Source organism: Lutra lutra, chromosome 7, assembly GCF_902655055.1.
Source record: "Lutra lutra chromosome 7, mLutLut1.2, whole genome shotgun sequence".
In the NCBI taxonomy this organism is placed as follows: Eukaryota; Metazoa; Chordata; class Mammalia; order Carnivora; family Mustelidae; genus Lutra; species Lutra lutra.
Window position 1 is genome coordinate 111138050 of NC_062284.1, and position 20098 is coordinate 111158147.

The following is a 20098-nucleotide window of genomic DNA, read 5'->3' on the forward strand; positions in this document are numbered from 1 at the left end:
TCGCTGCGCTGGACGCGCAAGCTCCGACCTCCCCCTCGGCGGGTTCCCCGCCCCACACGGAGCCGCGATCTGAGACGGGTCTTCCACCAGCCAATCACTTCTGCCAGCGAGTCACCACCAAGCTCTCCCGTGTCTTTTCCGCTCCCTTCAGCCGTCGGCGTCAGTCGCCGCGGTTTCGACTGGGCGCAGGCGCAGTAGCGCGGACTCGCTGAACGGTCGCCGTGGCCCGGCCGCAGTGCGCCGCCTGGGGTCGCACCTGCAGTTTGGCTGCGTCCCTCGTAGCATCTCGAACGGGAATCTGCACAGCCACGTGGTCTTCTATAAGCAGCCGCCCTCGTCGCTAGGGTGTTGGGCGGCAGGCGAGGCTTTACAGTAGGTTTTACAGGTCCTAATGGTTCCTCTTTTACGAAAGGGGACGCTCCAGATAGGTGAGGAGGGAGAAAATTGATCTCAGCCTTTCGGGTCTGAAAATGGCACCTTGCGTTTGAGGCAACGATTCCCGACAGAAAGTGTCTAGTGGCTGTGCCTGCTGGCTCCTGTCCTGGAGCAACAAGCTCCATTAATCTGACCCGGAAAATGTTTCGGCTAGGGCAGTTGGGGCTGCCTGAAACCCCAGAGCCACAAAACAGAAATCCAGGCCACATTTCCTGATTTTGAGGTTTATTTTAAAATTGGAGGATGGTCAGCAACAGATGTGCGACAAGAACTAAGTTCTCTTTACAAGCCACTGGTTATTGCATGCTAAGTGGAGCCCCATAAAGTTACCATTTCCCTTCAAACTCATTGTCCTCTGTCATATCCCCAGTGTTAGACCTGGAGTCACTTTATGGTTTGGCCGCTAAGAAAATTCCTCATTCCAGGTGACCTCTCCCTGTCCCACAAGTGAAGGAGATCTGATTGCTTAACCGATGGATCTGGTTGTCATAGTTAACTCTACTTTTGGTCATTTGGACAGTTTCCAGTTTGAGGCAATTATGAACAATGCTGCCACGAACACTTTTATAAATACCTTTTTGTAGAATTTATATACACATTTCTCTTTTTTATAGTTTATTTTATTTTAAAGATTTATTTATGTTAGAGCGTGAGCAGATGTGGAGGGGCCGGGGGAGGGCAGGAGACTCTGGCTCACTGCAGAGCCCAACACGGGGTTCAGTCCCATGACCCTGAGATCATGACTTGAGCCAAAATCAAGAGTCAGAGGCTTAACAGACTCGGCCACTCAGGCATCCGCTATATACACATTTCTATTAGGTAGGTATATATGTGTATTCAATTTGGGTAGATGTGAGCTATGGTCAGCAGAATAATGGCTCCCCAAAAAGGTCTATGTCCTGATCCCTGGAACCTGTATTTTAGGCTACATGGCAAAAGGGAGTTAAGGTTACCAATCAGCTGACTTTAAAATAATTATTCTGGACTTTTCATTTTAGAAACAGTCTGTTAACTATAAATATTCCCACTGAGAACACAAGTTCTGATTAATACCCTGCTTAAAATAGTTAATAATAAATATAATTAGATATATAAGTAACAACATAGACTAGACCATAAATAAACATATAGAACAAGATAATGACAAAGAAAAGTTAACTGCCAAATATCAAAGAAGAGAATTTTTCAAGTGAAAAATTCCCAATGCATTTTATTCATTATGTAGCCAATTCAAAATGCTGGAGGAGATATCTTTATCTTCTGTGCTCTTGTTGGCAGCAATGAAGAAAGAACTTTTTTATTCATTATCCTGTCCAGTCTCACAATCAGAAGCAATCTTTGATTTGTTACATGTTTCATAATCTTGTATAATAAGCCTTAGGTGATTGATGATTTCCTTGTCAGCTGTTCTCATGTTAAATCCCAACATCTTCATAATAGTTTCTCGAAAATCAGAAAGCTACAGAAAAACCACCAAAAACATAAGATATATCATTAGTCTGGACCACCTTATTGTGTACAATGAAATTGGTATCAGAAATGTAGTTTTATTAAACATTTCTTTATGAAATGTAACATTCTACATTCAAATTATATTTTAAGCTATAAATATTACAAGAACTCTTTATTTAAAATGTCCTTTTCAGGGCGCCTGGGTGGCTCAGTGGGTTAAGCCTCTGCCTTCGGCTCAGGTCATGATCTCAGGGTCCTGGGATTGAGTCCCGCATCGGGCTCTCTGCTCAGCAGGGAGCCTGCTTCCCTCTCTCTCTCTCTCTGCCTGCCTCTCTGTCTACTTGTGATCTCTCTCTCTGTCAAATAAGTAAATAAAATCTTTTTAAAAAAATAAAAATAAAATGTCCTTTTCATTTTAAGATTTTATTTTTACACTTTATAGACTAAACTTAATTTTACTGTTGCTTGTTTTTCATCCCTAAGGAAATTTCTTTTTGGACTTTGGATTTGCTATATGGTCATAGTAGTCCGCTAAGCATATCTCTCCACTCCTCCTCCAAAAACCATAGTGATCTTCTAAGGAAAGCAGTTATAACCACCCACAAATCATATCTAAAGCATAAGTAGAGAATATCACAAATTCAGTTTGTGTATAAGTGGGAAAATAAATATCCTAAACCAGCAGAGGCAGCTCCTGAGCCCACACTGGAGGATGCAGCTGGTTTCCAGTGGTGTCCTGGACATAGGACCACTCAGAAATGGGGAAATATTGTGAAGTCTAAGACCTGGTGGGTCAGAAAACTGGCAAGTGGGAAGGAAAAGAAAAGGGCTTAGAAGCACATGAGACCAAAAATGGCAGTCTTTTTTTTTGTTTTTTAAAGATTTTATTTATTTTTAGGGAGAGAGCTCGTGCCCACAAAGGAGCTGGGTGAAGGGCAGAGGGAGAGGGAATCTGAAGCCAACTCCACACCCAGCACAGAGCCCGAAGTGGGGCTCCAGCCCATGACCATGACATCATGACCAGAGCGGAAACCAAGAGTCCGACGCTTAACCAACTGAGCCACGCAAGCACTCCCCAAATTGGCAGTTCTGAAGGACAAAGTTTCTGAGGGAAGAGGGAGATACTTGGTGAGATGTTCCTTGGAAGATAGGAGATAAAGGAAAAGAAAAAAGCAAACAGTGGAAAGTCAGGGACTTCTATAAACAAGAGTACTGCAGAAGCAGGCATCATATAACTTCTCACCCCAACATAAAAGGCTTGCCAGGAAAAATAAATATATATATAGGGCTTGACGGAAGACTGTAGAACTGCACTCACTGTGGCAACACAAGAGGGTAGTATTGAGTTAAAACAAACAAACAAACAAAAAAAAACAAGCAAGTAAACCCTGCCCTATAACTACCCTAAAGTGAAACACCTGAAATTGAGAGGTCAGAGCAATTAAAAGTATTTTATTTTATTTTTATAGATTTTACTTAATTATTTGAGGGAAAAGGGGAGCAGGAGGAGGGAGAGTGAGAGGGAGACCATACAGGGCTTGATCCCAGGACTCAGTTCCAGGACTCCACGATCATGACCCAAGTCAAAGGCAGACAAACAACTGAGCCACCCAGGCACCCCAATTAAAAGGGTTTTAACACGAATAGATAAAAGGCAAATAATATCCGTCCAAATTTCTTTAAATAGAAAATAGCATCATCCAAACTAGTCAGGTGATGAAAATACTTCTCCCCAAAAAACTGCCACGGAGCAAAAGAGACATGTTTGACACAATACCTGATATGGATTAAATTTCAGGGGTGTCTGGGTGACTCAGCTGGTTAAATATCTGATTTTGATTTCTGGAATTGAACCCCTCCACGGGGTCGGTGCTCAGCATGGAGTCTGCTTGTCCCTCTCCTTCTGCTCCTACTACCCCACCCGCATGTGCACACTGTCTCTGTCTTACAACTAAATAAATAAAATATATTTTTTTTTAATTTCAAACAAGGATTTGCAGACATGGGGCAGGGAGAGGAGGCCTCTATTTTGAATGAGAAATGTTGTAATTCAGAATACAAATGGACCAAAAAATGATATCCAATATGCCTTACAGATGAGGGAGATGTGGTGGTTGACCTCAGGCAAGAATAAAACAAAGTCATCTCAGAAGTAAAGAGTGAACTACAGAGTAGCCAAAGAAGAGGAGATCTGACTGAAAATATAGAAAGAATATTGAGAAGAGTAAAAACAAGAATATAAATATGCAGAAATTTAAAAAGAGAAAAAAAAACAAAAATAATAATATCATGATTTTATGTTTCAAGAATCTTTTAAGGTAATTGGTTAAACTACATATTTCTTAAGCTACTAATAAGAGATGTAGCGTATAATTCCACAGTAGCCCCAAATTATCAGTTAGCCTTTTAAAAATTCTTTTAAGGGGCAGCTGGGTGGCATTGTCCGTTAAATCATCTGACTCTTGGTTTCACCTCAGGTCCCGAGCTCAGGGATGTGATCTCGAGGCCCAAACAGGGCTCCAAGCTCAGAGCAGGGTCTGCGTGAGGTTCTCTCTTCCTCTGCCTCTGCCTCAGTTCCTTCCACTCATTCTCTCTCTTTCTTTCTAAAATAAATAAATCTTTTTAAAAATTCTCTAACAACACCTGCTTTATAAATGTTGTGAGAATCTAGGCAAATTTAGAAGCACTACCCTCTTTTCCTAGAAGGTGACTCAGCCCCAGACACATGGTTTCCCCTGAACTTCCATTCTTGGACATCTTTTTCCTCTCTCCATTGGTCAATCAGAGGATGTATATGCAAACCTAAGTGAAGATAATCATTTATGCCATCCCTTGCTACTGTGGATTCACCAGGAATAGGCATTTGACCTAAGCTGGGCTTTCTTAGACCCTTTCTGGGGACTCTCTCCCCTGTCCCAGAATCTCTAAACATAAAGCAAGCTGACACACACACAGAGCCAGGAAGAGATGGTGAGAAAAGCTTTAGAAGGTTCCAGGTGCTAATCCTGCAGCCCAAGTGCCGCTCTTACTGAGGTCTGGTTGCTTAACTCACCTTTGAGTCCATAAGCCAACAAACTCCTTTTTGTCTGGATTAGATAGAGTCTAAGGTGACAGCGGTGTTAATCACTTTAAAGACTCTTAATATAATAATGAACAAAACAAACCTCTTGTTGTTGTCCTGGTACTTTATCAAGAGTGCTCTTTGCTGTGCAGAGCTCAGAAGTGACAGCATCTAACAGCTGATGGACCTTCTCTTTGTCCCCTCTTGCCTTTTGCTTGGCAGAGTGTAATGTAGTTTTCAAATTGTCTGTTTTCATAACTGCTTTCCCTTTCATTGCTTCAACTTGCGTTAAAGATTGCCTGAGCTTTTCGATTGTTTTGTCCTGTGAGGGTATAAGGTTGGGGGAAAGGGATATGACTAATTAGATCTCTTTTAAGTAAAAGACAAGATGTGTGATATAACCCACGCTTCTTTTCTTCTTTTTTTAAGGCTCTGATATATGGAAAAGAAAGAAAATTCCACAATTTATGAATTAAGAAGACATGTCTCAATCATCATACTCATCAATAACAGTCACTGAGCACTTTTATAAACTAGGCACTTGGGATTTAAAGAAATTTAATGAGTATTCATGTCCTCAAAAGTTGTACTGCCTCTGCTAACCAAAATCAGAAATAGAGAAAATAACTGGCTTTGCAGTTAAGATAAATGTTGCTGGTAAAATGCCAAAAAAACCCACTTATGGAAGTATTTAGTGCACCTTTGTTTTAAGGCATAAAACATATGTTTGAAATACTACAAGTGAAGCTTGATATGGAGAAGATCCAAAGAGGAGTCTCCAAAAATGAATAAAACTTAACTATTACCCCAATAAGAAAGACCGAAATAAGATGGAAAGAGCAAGGACTCTAGAATTCTAACATTTAGAATACCAGTTAACTTTGAGAAGTAGGGAAAAGAATAGATGAGGGTTTCGGTGGGTTTGACAATACCCTGGTTTTTAAGATAAGTGGTAGATGTCTATGCATCTAATTTTATTATCCAATATGCTTTCATATTATATATACTTATGTGTGCATATAAAATAATTTTAATGTTAATCTTTTAAAAATTCATAAGAAACATGCAGCTGAAATAGTAGCAAATCAAAGCTGAAGAGAATTTTTGAAAGCCTCACTTTACTTACTTTAAGGACATTTACTCTTGTAAGTTGAATTTTCATACTTTTATTCGACAATTTCAAATCACTGAGCTGTTTCTGAAGTTTCTGAATTTTCTCCTCTAGTCTCTGAGTTGTAGCAATCTGTAAATTCTGCTGAATATTCAATAATGTTTGTTGCTCATTATCTTTTTCTAGCTGTCTGGACATCTTGCCATGCTCGTCTGTCCACAAATTCTTAGTCCCAGAGTTTTCCTTTGCAGAAATCAACAGTATTGAAATGAAGTTGTGCTTTAAGGTGGTGTTCCACATTAGCATACCAGATCTACTCTAGGCTGATAAGCAGTGGACAGTAATACTTGCTTACTTAAAATATTTTTTTCACCATAGATATGCATTATTTAAATAATCTGGAAAATAAAATACGGCAATAAAATTGATGGTTCAGTGCTAACAATTTTATAAACACCTGATGGTAACAGATTGTATCAACTTTTCTAGCAATGTATTATAAGGAAATAAATATTTAAAGATTCAGACACAAAGATATTTACATTATTTATAACATGAAAAATAGAAACAATGCAAATGTCCAAAAAAGTATAATTAAATTACATATGATTGATTATACCCTCCCTAAAAGTCAAGTTACAAAAATATTTACTAAGAGAAAATACTAGTGATACAACTAAATGGAAGAAGCAGGATTAAGAAAAACTATGCCTATAAGTTAACACTGGTTATCTCATAGTGGTAGGATTATTGGTGATTTTAATTATATTCTTTCTAATAATCTGTACTTTATGAAGTTATTACCAGCAAAAGAAAAAAAGAAGGTATGCAAATTTCTTAAAATACTGTATATTTTCACTATCTATAGATCAAAAGCTAGTAAAATTTATATATATATATATATATATATATATATATATATATATTTTTTTTTTTTTTTTTTTTTTTTTTTTGTCTCTAAGTGAGGACTTTAATGAACTGGAGAGTATCAGTGATATACATGAAAGCATGAGATACATGAAATCATTTTGGATCAATAGAAAATCTTTCATGTTGGCAACAGCACACATCTTGCTGACTTCAAGTGGCCAACGTGTTACATCCAGCCCTGAGACGGGCCCCCTGGGACTTTGGTGACATGCTGATTTCTCAGTATAAGAGAAATTTCCCTGAGAAGATGCACAGGAGAGATTCAGTGAATCCAAAAGGAAGGGGGTGATGGCTGGGTACGTGGCGCTCCGGGCTCAGAACTTGAGCGGGATGACCGGCCAGTACTTGGGCTGCTTCCTGTCACAGTGCTTGTCGAAGCTCAGCTGCACGGCGGCCTCCATGGCCTGGATCTTCGCGGCGCTGTCCCCATACAAGCGCTTCATCTCGGCCTGGTGAGGCTCGCCGGGCCTCTCGGAGGGGGGGGGGGGTGCACCGAGCGGTGGGTGCTGTAGTACAGGTCGTGGTCGGCGTTCACGTAGTCGTCCAGGCGCTGGGCGTCCAGCTGCTGCTGCCGCCGTCGCTCTTCCCGGTGCCTCTCGGTCTGGGCGAAGTACTGGCGCAGCTCCTCTGTGATCTCCATGTTGCTCAGGTCGCACTCCACACCCCCGTCTGACTCGGACTCCGCCGCCTCCTCCTCCTCCTCGGCAGGCCAAGCTTGGTGTTCTCTGGGGCGAGCTGCTGGATGCTGCCCGGACCTTCTTGCATAGACTGGATGAAAAGACCAAGGCTCAGCGGCTTTCCAGGACGCCACCTTTGCTGTCATCTCTGGTTGTGGAAGTCCAAGTGGGCGCTGAAACTCTTTGGGAGTGTCTCTTACTCCTGCGGCACACGTCTTCATGGACTGAACAGCAGCTTTCCTCCTAATGGGATGGTGGAACTCGTGGGCTCGTAGCTCGCGGATCTCGGGCGGTGCTAAAATTTATATTTAAAGAGAACCACTTATTCTTTGGAAAAATAAAATACATGCTCCTAAGCAAGCCTGGAGACAAGAAGAAGAAAAAGATAAAGGGGGCGCCTGGGTGGCTCAGTCGGTTAAGTGTCTGCCTTTGGCTCAGGTCATGATCTCAGGGTCTGGGGCTCCATCCCAGCATCAGGCTCCCTGTTCAGCAGGGAGTCTGTCCTCCCTCTCCCTCTGCCCCCCTGCTGTGTGTGCTCTCTCTCTCAAATAAATAAAATATTTTTTTAAAAGGAGGAAAGAGAGAAAGTAAAAACACTTAACATTAGGAAGGAGAAATATGCAGAATTCATAGATATAGAAAGTATGAAAATAATTCTAAAAGAATATTTTATAACTCAGTGGCAATAAGTTGAAAATCTAATAGAAGTACAGTATTTTCTAGAAAACGATAATATGCAATCATGTCTGGAAAACTCAAAAAACCCTAGTTAAGAAAACTATTGGATTAATAAGTGAATTCAGTAAAATGGTAGGTAATTAATAAAAATATATACATATGAAATGTGGGGCACCTGGTTAAGCCTCAGACTCTTGAATTCAGCTCAGGTCTTGATTTCAGGGCCCTGCACTGGGCTCTGCACTCAAGGGAGTTGGCTTGAGATTCTCTTTCTCCCTCTCCCTCTGCCCCTCCCCCAAGTTTGCACATGTGTGCAAGATAAAGCTTTAAAAAAACAACAAAACATATCAAATGTTTTTATTTATATTAGTAATAGCCATTTCAAATAAAAATGGGGAAAATATGTTATTAACAATGAACAGAAAATCTATAAAAGACCTAGGGATAAATTTTACAAGAAAGACTTGTAGGAAGGACTTATAGGACTTACATGAAGAAAAGTATAAAATCCTATTAGAGTATATAAAATAAAATCTGCTATAGGGAAAAAGAAGATGTGCCAAATTATCAAAAATTACCAATCACTAATACTATAAATATTTAAACTACAGATACCTGTAATAGCAGGAAAAAGGTATATTAATCTATTTTAAATATACATTTTGAAATAGATATTAAAAAAGAATATATTTTTTATTTATTTTATTTATTTATTTTTTACTTTTATTCATTTGACAGAGAGAGAGAGAGAGAGAGAGATCACAAGTAGGCAGAGAGGCAGGCAGAGAGACAGGGAAGCAGGCTCACCGCTGAGCAGAGAGCCCGATGCGGGGCTCGATCCCAGGACCCTGAGATCATGACCTGAGCCGAAGGCAGAGGCTTAACCCACTGAGCCACCCAGGTGCCCCTCAAAAAGAATATTTTTAATTTGTTAAGAATTATATTACAAAGCTGACAGAGTAAATTGTAAATTGCATGTACAAATTGCCACTCTGACAGGTATAAAATTTGCATTGAATAATTACACTCACATAGTGGTATCATTAACCTACTCTATTTCTGTCCTCTGTTGTTCCTTTAAAAGTATTCTGTTGGTGGGTGCACCTGGGTGGCTCAGTCACTTAAGTGTCTGCCTTCTGCTCAGGTCATGATCCCAGGGTCCTGGGATGGAGCCCCCCTGCCCCCCCATGATGTCCTCAGCAGGGAGTCTGCTTCTTCCTTTGCCCTTCCCACACCCCACCCCCAGCCCAGCTCATGTACTCTCTCTCTCTCTCTCTCAAATAAATAAATAAAATCCTTTCAAAAATGTATTCTGTTGTATTAATTCTTCATCTGTCACTAAATGAAATTTAGGACAAGGCTTTATTTTTTCTGATCACTTTCAGTTTCATGTAAAAATTATAACTTTACCTTTACTCAGAGTTGTAGGTACTCAGGAGAGAAGAGATGACATTAACTGATCAAGAAATTATAAAGTAAAACAACCAAGTAAAAATATTAGATATGACAAATGTACGAGCTGAAATGAGCAACATAATAGATGAGATTAAAAAATTGATAAAATCTCAATTTGAGGAACAAATTTGAGTGAGTTGAAGTATCAAACTGAGGCGCGCCTGGGTGGCTCAATGGGTTAAGCCTCTGCTTTAGGCTCAGGTCCTAATCTCGGGGTCCTGGGATAAAGCCCCGCATCAGGTTCTCTGCTCAGCGGGGAGCCTGCTTCCCTCTCTCTCCCTCTGCCTACTTGTGATCTCTCTCTGTGTCAAATAAATAAATAAAATCTTTTTTTTTTATTTATTTATTTGACACAGAGAGAAATCACAGGCAGAGAGGCAGGCAGAGAGAGAGGAGGAAGCAGGCTCCCTGCTGAGCGGAAAGCCCGATGCGGGGCTCGAACCCAGGACTTGGGATCATGACCTGAGCTGAAGGCAGCGGCCCAACCCACTGAACCACCCAGGCGCCCCTAAATAAATAAAATCTTAAAGAAAAAGAAATATCAGACTGAAAACTCTTTAAAAAGGCAGGATAAAAGGACAATAGGATATAAACTATTTAAAAAAAAAAAAAAAAGCAGGGGTACCTGGCTGGCTCAGTCAGTAGACTCTTGATCTTGGGCTTGTAAATTTGAGTCCCATGTTAGGTGTAGAGATTACTTTAAAAAAATCTTTAAAAATTTTAAAAATTAAAATAAAATGAAAATTTAAAAAAGCAAAGTGCATTAGGGTTCTCCAGAGAAACAAGACCATTCAAGGGTGTGTGTGTGTATGTATGTGTGTGTGTGTACAGTTGACCCTTGAATGACACAGGTTTGGAACTGTATGATGGGTCCACTTATACACAGATTTTTTTTCAGTAAATATATTGAGAAAACTTGTGAAGATTTGCAAGAATTTGAAAGAACTCATAGATGAACCACATAGCCTACAGATATCAGAAAAATTAAGAAAAGGTTAGGTATGTCATAAATACATACATATATATAGAAACTAGTCTATTTTATCATTTGCTATCATAAGTTTTCACAAATCTATTACAAAAAGTTTAAATTTATCAAAAATTACACGAGTACCATAGGTCATACATAATACCATCCTCATTCAAGAGAAATAGAAACAAACATGAAAATGCAGTGTTAAATGAATAATTGCATAAAATTAACTGTACTACATACTGTACTACTATAATAATTTTGCAGCTACCTCCTGTTGCTATTGCAGTAAGTTCAAGTGTTGGGACTATCTGTGACACTAATCGTGTGTGAGCAGTTGATCTCTCCAGTAAATTTCATATTGTGGTAAAAACTGATCTCTCGCAGATCTTGCATGTTTTTTCATCATGTCTAATTCAATACTATAAACTTTAAATAACACCATGGACCCTACAAAGTATCAAATACCTTGGTCAAGTTTAGTGGTTATCTAAAAATAACTAGAACCAAGTAAAAGGAAACAAAAAGAAAACAAAAAGCAATGCAAAAATTAAAAGTTTAGAGATTCTCAGCACAATTGGGGACTGAGGTCAACAATCAAAGGGGCAAGATATTCCTATAAATATTAGGTAAAAGAAAGTATGGTTCTTAGTTAAAGAACAAACAACATAAGAATAAACATAGAACGTACAATTTTAAAACCAGGAGAAAAAAATTCTATCTTAATAGAAACCAAGAAAGAAGACACCCCCATCAAAAGAAAAGTAAAATATTTGGAAATCATGAATAAGTTAGGACAATCACATACTAATATAGTAATTGCAATAAAGATAAATATGTTAAATTCACCAATTGGATAACTCCCTAATTTGATTTTTTAAAAATACAACCATACACTGTCTTTAATGACAAAGACGGAGAAAGGCAAAAAATAAAAGGATAAAAAGACATATCAGGCAAACACGAACCAAAAGATCATTGCACTAGTAACCATAATTCCTGAAAATGGAGAATTTAAGACAACATTTTATAAAGCACAAGAAAGAGACTGTTTTATAGTGCTTAAAAGAACAAGATAGCAAAGATTGTCATGAGTGCACATGCTCCAGTAATCTCTAAAGAATAAAATGACAGAACTGCAAAGTTACATGGATGAACAAAAAATTATCCTTAGAGAATTAGGATCCCTTTCCCAGAATCAAGGATATAAAAATAATCAGAGATACTGACAATTTGAACCATATGAATAATATGCTTTAGCACTAGCTATATATGGAACTTTATACCCAACAGAGAACACATTCTTATAAACACACATGGAACAGCTACATAAATCAACCAGGTATTCAGCCATGTAAGAAGTCTCAGTAAATTCTCAAGGATCATATACTTCCAGCATGTTGTAATAAAATACAAAAATTTTAAAATCTCATACATCTGGAAACTTTAAAATGTGTTACTATATTTAAAATGAAAAATAAGGAAAATACTGGTTCAAATGTTGTTCAGTCTCTAAACTTGACCAATAGTTTGTCAATATTTGTGAAACAAAGCTAAAGTACCTCTTGACAGAAAATTATGATTAAAATAAGTATATTTATCAGGATGTTTGAAAAATTAAACATAAACCAGTTACTCTTACTCTCTCTTTATTCTTCCTTTCCTTTCTTTTCCTCTCTAGACAATTCAGTCCTAAAGCCATTAAGTGGGCAGAACAAAGTAGGCTCCAGAATGTGGCCCAAGCAGGGCAATAAAAGTGGGCACAGAGGAGGGGTGCTCTGCAGAGGGACTTCGAGCCTGACTGGGGTGAGAGGAGAGCCCACATGGGAAGGTGACCTGCCATGGAGTGTAAGGGTCTGAACAGGGTGAAGAAGACATGCACACAGTTTTGGAAATTAACAAGAATAGGCTGGAACCCAAATAGGAAAATAGGTAAAGGAAACAAAGAGGCAAATACTAAAAAGCCTAAAAACTAAAAATCAAAAAGGAAATGCTCCAACTCATTAATCTTGAGAGAAATGGGGGCATCTGGGTGGCTCAGTGAGTTAAAGCCTCTACCTTCAGCTCGGGTCATGATCCCAGGGTCCTGGGATCGAGCCCCGCATCTAGCTCCCTGCTTGGTGGGGAGCCTGCTTCCCCCTCTCTCTCTGCCTGCCTCTCTGCCTGCTTGTGATTTCTGTCTGTCAAATAAATAAATAAAATCTTTTAAAAAAATATTGAGAGAAATGCATATTAAATTCGCAATCATTTTATACCCAATGAAATGGAAAAAATCAGGAAGCTGGTTAATGCTAAGAAATTACAAGAACGTGGAGATTCAAGAACCCTCATGTATCACTGGTGGGACTATCATTCTGTGAGAGCTGACTGGCTTAATCAAATTAATCACTTAATCAAATTAAGTATATGTATAATCCTAACACAATGAGCCACCAATTCCAATCTTGAGCAAACACCCCTAAGATTCTCTGACAGGCCTATAGGGGAACTTGTACAAAGATGCTGGTAGCAGTGTTTGTGGTGGCAGAAAGACAAAGGTAACCAAGGCATTCATCACCAAGGAGTGGATAGGCAGAGCATGGCAGATAAGCATCCCGTAGAACTCCATGTAATAGAAGCAATGAACTAGATGAACACATAGCATCACTAAGTCTATCTTTTTTTTAAAAGATTTTGTTTATTTATTTGACAGACAGAGATCACAAGTAGGCAGAGAGGCGGGGAGAGAGAGAGGGAAGCAGGCTCCCTGCCGAGCAGAGGGCCCGACCTGGGGCTCGATCCCAGGACCCTGGGATCATGACGTGAGCCAAAGGTAGAGGCTTTAACCCACTGAGCCACCCAGGCGCCCCTCACTAAGTCTATCTTAAAGATACAATGCTGAGTTATTATAATATAATTATATTAATGATAAATTAATAACATATTAAAATTATATTTAAAAGAACATACTATTGACCCATGAACAACATGGGTATGAACTATGCCAGTCCACTTATTTTTTTGAGAAATAAGAGTACAGTACTGTCAATGCATTTTATGATTTTTCTTAACATTTTCTTTTCTCTAGCTTACTTTATTTTAAGAATACAGTATATATAAATATGGCATACAGAATATGTGTTAATTGACTATGTTATCAGCAAGGCTGATAATTGACTATGTTATCAACAGTAGGCTGTTAGTAATTAAGTTTTGGGGAGAGTCAAAACTTACACATGAGGATTTTCGACTAAATGGGGAGGGTGTTAATGACACTCACCCCCACACTGTTCAAGGGTCAACTATATAAACAAAAAGATACACGTTAAACACATTAGATTGATCTCCTTTGTTTTTGTTTCAGGTTGGCTCCATGCTGTGCAGGGCTTGAACTCAAAACCCTGAGATCAAGTCCTGAGCTGAGATTAAGAGTTGGATATTTAACTGCCTGAGCCACCCAGGCACCCCAGATTGAATTTTGGAAGAGGGAATGGGAAAATGGACTTAAATGGAATAAATAATAATAAATAAGAGAAAGCCCTTCCACGGCCCAAGATAATGTGTTAGGAACCACAGAGTTTGATTAATTTCTGCATCTGAGGTTCCAAACTGTGAGGAGTACAGAGGCAAAGGAATCTAAGAAACCAACATTTAAAAAAAAGAAAGAAAGAAAAAAAAAAACCTAACATTTAAAAAGGGGGATGGCACTCAACCTTACTAGTTAGTAAACAGGGAAATGTTAAAACTGTACTATTTTAACTCAACTCTCTCTCTCTCTCCCTCTCTCTGTGTCTCTAAAAGAATGACATCTCGGGGTGAATGGGTGGCTCAGTCAGTTAAGCATCTGCCTTCCTTCAGGTCATAATCCCAGGGTCCTGGGATTGAGCCCCACATTGGGCTCCCTGCCCAGTGGGAAGTCTGCTCTTCCCTCTCCCACTCCCCCTGCTTCTCTGGCTGTGTCTCTGTCAAATAAATGAAGTCTTCAAAAAAAAAAAAAAAAAAAAAGGGACATCTCCAATGCTGGCTAAACTATGAAAAGAAAGAGCTACTCCTATATTTCTGTTCGGAAAGTAAATTCCTTCCGCCTTTTGGAAGTAGTATTTTGGCAGTAGCTATTGAAATTTAAAATACTCATACACTGTGATCCTACAATTTCACATGTAGAACCCAGTCTCATAGGGGCAGAAAGCACCAATGTGGAAAGATATATGTATAAGTCTATATACTGCTCCATTATTAGCAGTGGTATAAAAGGTAGAAATATTTTGATAGTCCATCAATTGGGAACTGATCAAATAAGTAAGTTCTATAAACTCTGTGGACTACTCTGCAGCTATTAAAGGAATGAGGTAGGGCACCTGGGTGGCTCAGTGGGTTAAGCCTCTGCTTTCAGGTCAGGTCATGATCTCAGGGTTCTGGGATCGAGCCCTGCATCGGGCTCTCTGCTCAGCAGGGTGCCTGCTTCTCCCTCTCTCTGCCTGCCTCTCTGCCTACTTGTGATCTCTCTCTCTGTGAAATAAATAAATTAAATCTTAAAAAAAAAAAAGAATTAAAAAAAAGGGGTGCCTGTGTGGCTCAGTGGGTTAAAGCCTCTGCCTTCAGCTCAGGTCATGATCCCAGGGTCATGGGATCGAGCCCCACATCGGGCTCTACCCTCAGCAGGGAGTCTGCTTCCCCTTCTCTCTCTCTCTCTGCCTGCCTCTCTGCCTACTTGTGATCTCTGTCTGTCAAATAAATAAATAAAATCTAAAAAAAAAATTGTTAAAGGAATGAGTTAAACCTTTATCTTTTCACCTAAGAAAAAACCATGAGGTACTTAACTTTTCACTATGTAAGAAGAATATTTGACTAGCATAGTCCCAGTTTTATAAAAATACCACCACCCACATATATGTACTTGTATATTTCCATAACCATGGCAATAGTTGTAGAAGATATATACACTACTGGTTACTGAGGGAAAATAGGCAGAAAGAAAGTTGAGGAAAATTATTCTTTCCACAAACCTTTTAACTTGGTTTCAAGAGTTGTAGAAAGCGTGTGTTAACTGAATATTCTTAAAATCTAAAATAGCGTTTTAAAATGTTTGCAGGGAAATGAATAATCATAGAACTGATGCTTTCATGTCTTCCTTACAGACACAGAGAAGTGGAGAGTAGAGAAGGTACTGGTCTACATAGTAATTACTGAGGAATAGCATCGCTAGTCCCTCCTTGATACTCCTCGTATCTTGCTGACACAGTCCCTTATGTTCTACCTGTACAATCATTTCTTGGAGCTCCTTTGCTTCCAATCCCCTTTTTAAAGTACATTAAGAAATACACTAACAACTGTCCTCCAAATGAATATGGAATATGTGTGTATTAGAGAAATGAGAGGTATGGAACAAAGAGAAGCTTTTTTATAAAAGCAGAAGGTTTAAAGATTTGTAGCAAATTTTCCTCTCTTTTCCCATATTAAGTATAAATAGCACTAACAGCATTCATAATATCTAATATCAAATCAACATTAGATAATATAACAAAATCTGATCATTTTCATTGTCAGAGAAATGCCTTATCCAGGAAAGTCTTACTTTATTCCTGTCCAAGGCTAAACTCTCTTGAAAAAAGTCATTAACAGCCGTTTTTCCTTCCAGATGTTTCCAAGGTCTTTTTTGTTCCCTACACCTGTCTTGCATTGGGGATGATTCTCCAGCGGCTTCTTCAGAGTGACACTGCAGCTGCGCCAGGCGCTGAGTGAGCGTCAGAACTTCCTGAGGCAGGCCTTCGGTCCTCTGTGGGGAGAAGGAGAGCTAAGACTCCTGAGGGCCCACAATTTCTATTTCATTTCAAAACTATGTGCAAGGGTGCCTGGGTGGCTCAGTGGGTTAAGCCTCTGCCTTTGGCTCAGGTCTGATCCCAGTGTCCTGGGATCGAGCCCCGCATCAAGCTCTCTGCTTAGCGGGGAGCCTGCTTCCTCCTCTCTCTCTCTGCCCGCCTCTCTGCCTACTTGTGATCTCTGTCTGTCAAATAAATAAATAAAATCTTTAAAAAAAAAAACAACTATGTGCAAGTTCTACCGACACCGACACTGTAGTAATGTTACGTTACTAACTAGGTGAGTAGGGAAGATTTAAGATGCGACAGATATCAGCTGGTTTTAGAAAAAGAAATGGACAGGTCTGATATATAAAATGAGACATTTTAGTGAGCACTGAGAAATAAAATTGTATAATGAATTTTAAGCAAAAAGTGAAAGAAAAAATTGGAACTCTACAATAAACAGAGGGCAGCAGATTTTTCGAACACATTTAACCTAAGCAATACCTATCTTCGTTTGAATTTTAAGTGAAGGGGCATGAGATGGTACTCAATTGATGTGGACATGACAAGGAGATAGAGCCACTGAAACTTGCTCGTTCAGTCTTTTCATAGAGTTGGCCAATACTTTCAAAGAATGACCTGAAAATGGATTTACTGCACTGGCTGGCCTGAGCAGTATTTAGGCATGATGGACACATTATCTTCACCATACCACCATACCACTATTTTTAAGCCAGGATTCACTGAGCTTACCCTGAGCTGTACTAAGCATTTATCATGTATTAATCCATTTAACCCTTACCACTCTGTGAGATAGGAGCTATGCCCTTGAAGTCCTCAGCCCCACACCATCCCACCAAATTTTACAAATGAAACTGAGGCCCAGAGAGAATAAGCAATCTGTCCAAGAGCACACAGCTGGTAATGGCTGAGCTGGGATTCATACCTGGGCTCTCTGCTCTTAATAAAAACACTACACTACCTCTGCTATAATAATGGGCATCCTTTTTTCCTTTTATCACTGTAGTAGTAAAAATAAAATCAAAGTTAAAATTCAGAGCCACAGGGGCACCTGGGTGGCTCAGTGGGTTAAAGCCTCTGCCTTCGGCTCAGGTCATGATCCCAGGGTCCTGGGATCGAGCCCCACATCGGGCTCTCTGCTCCGCAGGGAGCCTGCTTCCTCTTCTCTCTCTCTGCCTGCCTCTCTGCCTACTTGTGATCTCTGTCTGTCAAATAAATAAATAAAATCTTTAAAAAAAAAATTCAGAGCCACAGAATTTACTAAATCAGCTAATATCAAAATTGACATATTAAAAATAACAAATTTGGGGCGCCTGGGTGGCTCAGTGGGTTAAGCCACTGCCTTCGGCTCAGGTCATGATCTCAGGGTCCTGGGATCGAGTCCCACATTGGGCTCTCTGCTCAGCAAGAAGCCTGCTTCCCTCTCTCTCTCTCTGCCTGCCTCTCCGTCTACTTGTGATCTCTCTCTGTCAAATAAATACATAAAATCTTTAAAAAATAAATAAATAAAATAAAATAAAATAAAAATAACAAATTTGAAAGAATGACTTATCTGTCAATACACTTACAGACTTCCAAGATTGTTCTTTTGCACCAATTTCCTGAATCCTCTGTTTCACAGCCTCCTCAGAAGCTGGTATGGGGACAACATTGTTGCTCCGAAGAGTAGCCAACTGACTGAGGAATTTCTGGTAGTGGGATTGTGCACTTTTGGTTTCCCAGCTGAATGAATGTGGAGGTCTGTCCAACTCATATTTTTGTTTTTCCTTATGGATTGAATCTTCTTGACACTTATCCCAAATTTTCTGCCCATCTTTTGGTCCTTCAGAATGAAAAATGTCTCTTTCAGAGTTCTTGGTCAGGATATCTTCACCTTTATCCTAAATATGCCAACACACATGTTAAACTTCCCATTTGGAATTTAATATGATTTTAATTCCTTTTTTGAAATATAAATTTACTTCCTTTTTTGATACATAGTCACAATACAAACTTTGAGGAGCAAGGCCCTCAGAAGAAATAAAGTGTTATGGAGTCATACGAGAGACAAGGGCATACTCAAAAGAGCAAACTAGAACATCAAAGAGGTATCAGAATGATCATATGGAGAAACTGGTTTGAGAACATAGGAAATTGAGCTTGGAGAAACAGCGACCAAATAGCCTCAGTTAATGAAGTTATACTCTTTACAGACTATTTTGAGCTAATAAATATAGAAAGAATGACAGAAATTTTAAAATCATCATTTTGCTTCTAATACAATAACTGATTCGGGCTAGGATTATCAATGAATGTTAAGACAGTTAAGTGAAAAGTTGGGAGGGAAATGGATATTTCCATAAAGACGTCATTATGGTTATAGAACATCATTTAGTAATAACCACTTTGATGATGTAAAAGTATAAACAAAATAAGTTCCACTTCTTTCCCCCAACGTTTCCCTTGTGCTCCTCTAATCATCCTGCTTCCATTGTAAATAGCCTTGGGCAGGGAGGGTGGGTGGCAAGGGATGATGATACTTGTATTTCTTTCCCAATCTCCCATGGGAATATTCTACCTTTATAAATTCTAAATTTCTTTCCACTTTCTTGACACCTTCAACTCTGGAAGCTAAGTAAATAGGTTCTGTTTCTGGGCTTTTTGTCATGTGAAACTGAGAAATAGAAAGAGAGCTAGAATTTTTGAATTAATGATAAGTTTGCATCACTAAAAGGCTAGAAGAGGCAGATTAAAAGGGCAATGGGAGTAACGGTCAGGGTTGCAGGAATATTAGTTTGGGAGAGGTTTTTAAGAATGTGACAGATTAATGAGAGAAGTGAAAAAAAAATGGGAAGTGTTACTGTGAATTACTTGAGGGGGCAATTAAAAACTGGAATTAGGGGCGCCTGGGTGGCTCAGTGGGTTAAGCCGCTGCCTTCGGCTCAGGTCGTGATCTCAGAGTCCTGGGATCGAGCCCCGCATCGGGCTCTCTGCTCAGCAGGGAGCCTGCTTCCTCCTCTCTCTCTGCCTGCCTCTCTGCCTGCTTGTGATCTCTGTCAAATAAATAAATAAAATCTTTAAAAAAAAAAAAAACTGGAATTACTTTAAATTACTTTAAAAGTAGTTGCTGAATTTTTTTAAATGGAATTTTTTAAATGTCAGATCACATTAATTGGATTATAATGGACCTTGTCTTATATTCAAGTTATATAATAAACTTAAAGTCTAAGGATTTCAAAATAAACTTTCACCACTTCCTTGACAATAGAGTAGATCCCATCCTCCAACATTCTTCTATAAAACCTCTACTCATCCTGTGAATTGCAACTAAGGACCAGACTTGTCTCTTCCTTCCAAACCCAACTTATTCCATAGTTCTAGATTTCGAGGTCCAATATAGATGCTCCACCAATTTAGCTTCGTGATCCCTGTGCCTTGGTTTGAATGACTTTTGCCTACACCTCTCCTCAACCCTTACATTTAGAGCCCAAAACCCAGATGTTGTCAACAGCAGGAAGTAACCCACACCCAAAATGTAAAACT

General features: G+C 39.3%; 1 protein-coding gene across 2 annotated transcripts in view; it reads right to left on the reverse strand.

The window, feature by feature from the left end:
* Positions 1 to 1495: 1495 nt before the first annotated feature.
* The window catches only part of LOC125103682 (golgin subfamily A member 6-like protein 22), a 46955-nt gene continuing 28352 nt past the window's right edge, over positions 1496 to 20098 (reverse strand). The window contains exons 5-9 of one of the 2 annotated variants that reach the window (XM_047735406.1): positions 18145 to 18456; positions 16327 to 16527; positions 6075 to 6302; positions 5052 to 5270; positions 1496 to 1894 (exon numbers count right to left, since the gene is read on the reverse strand). In XM_047735406.1, the coding sequence (XP_047591362.1) occupies positions 1733 to 1894; positions 5052 to 5270; positions 6075 to 6302; positions 16327 to 16527; positions 18145 to 18456 (1122 nt within the window). In that variant the 3' untranslated portion in view covers positions 1496 to 1732. The remainder of the gene's footprint in view (positions 1895 to 5051; positions 5271 to 6074; positions 6303 to 16326; positions 16528 to 18144; positions 18457 to 20098) is intronic. The other variant, XM_047735405.1, reaches the window with a different exon arrangement.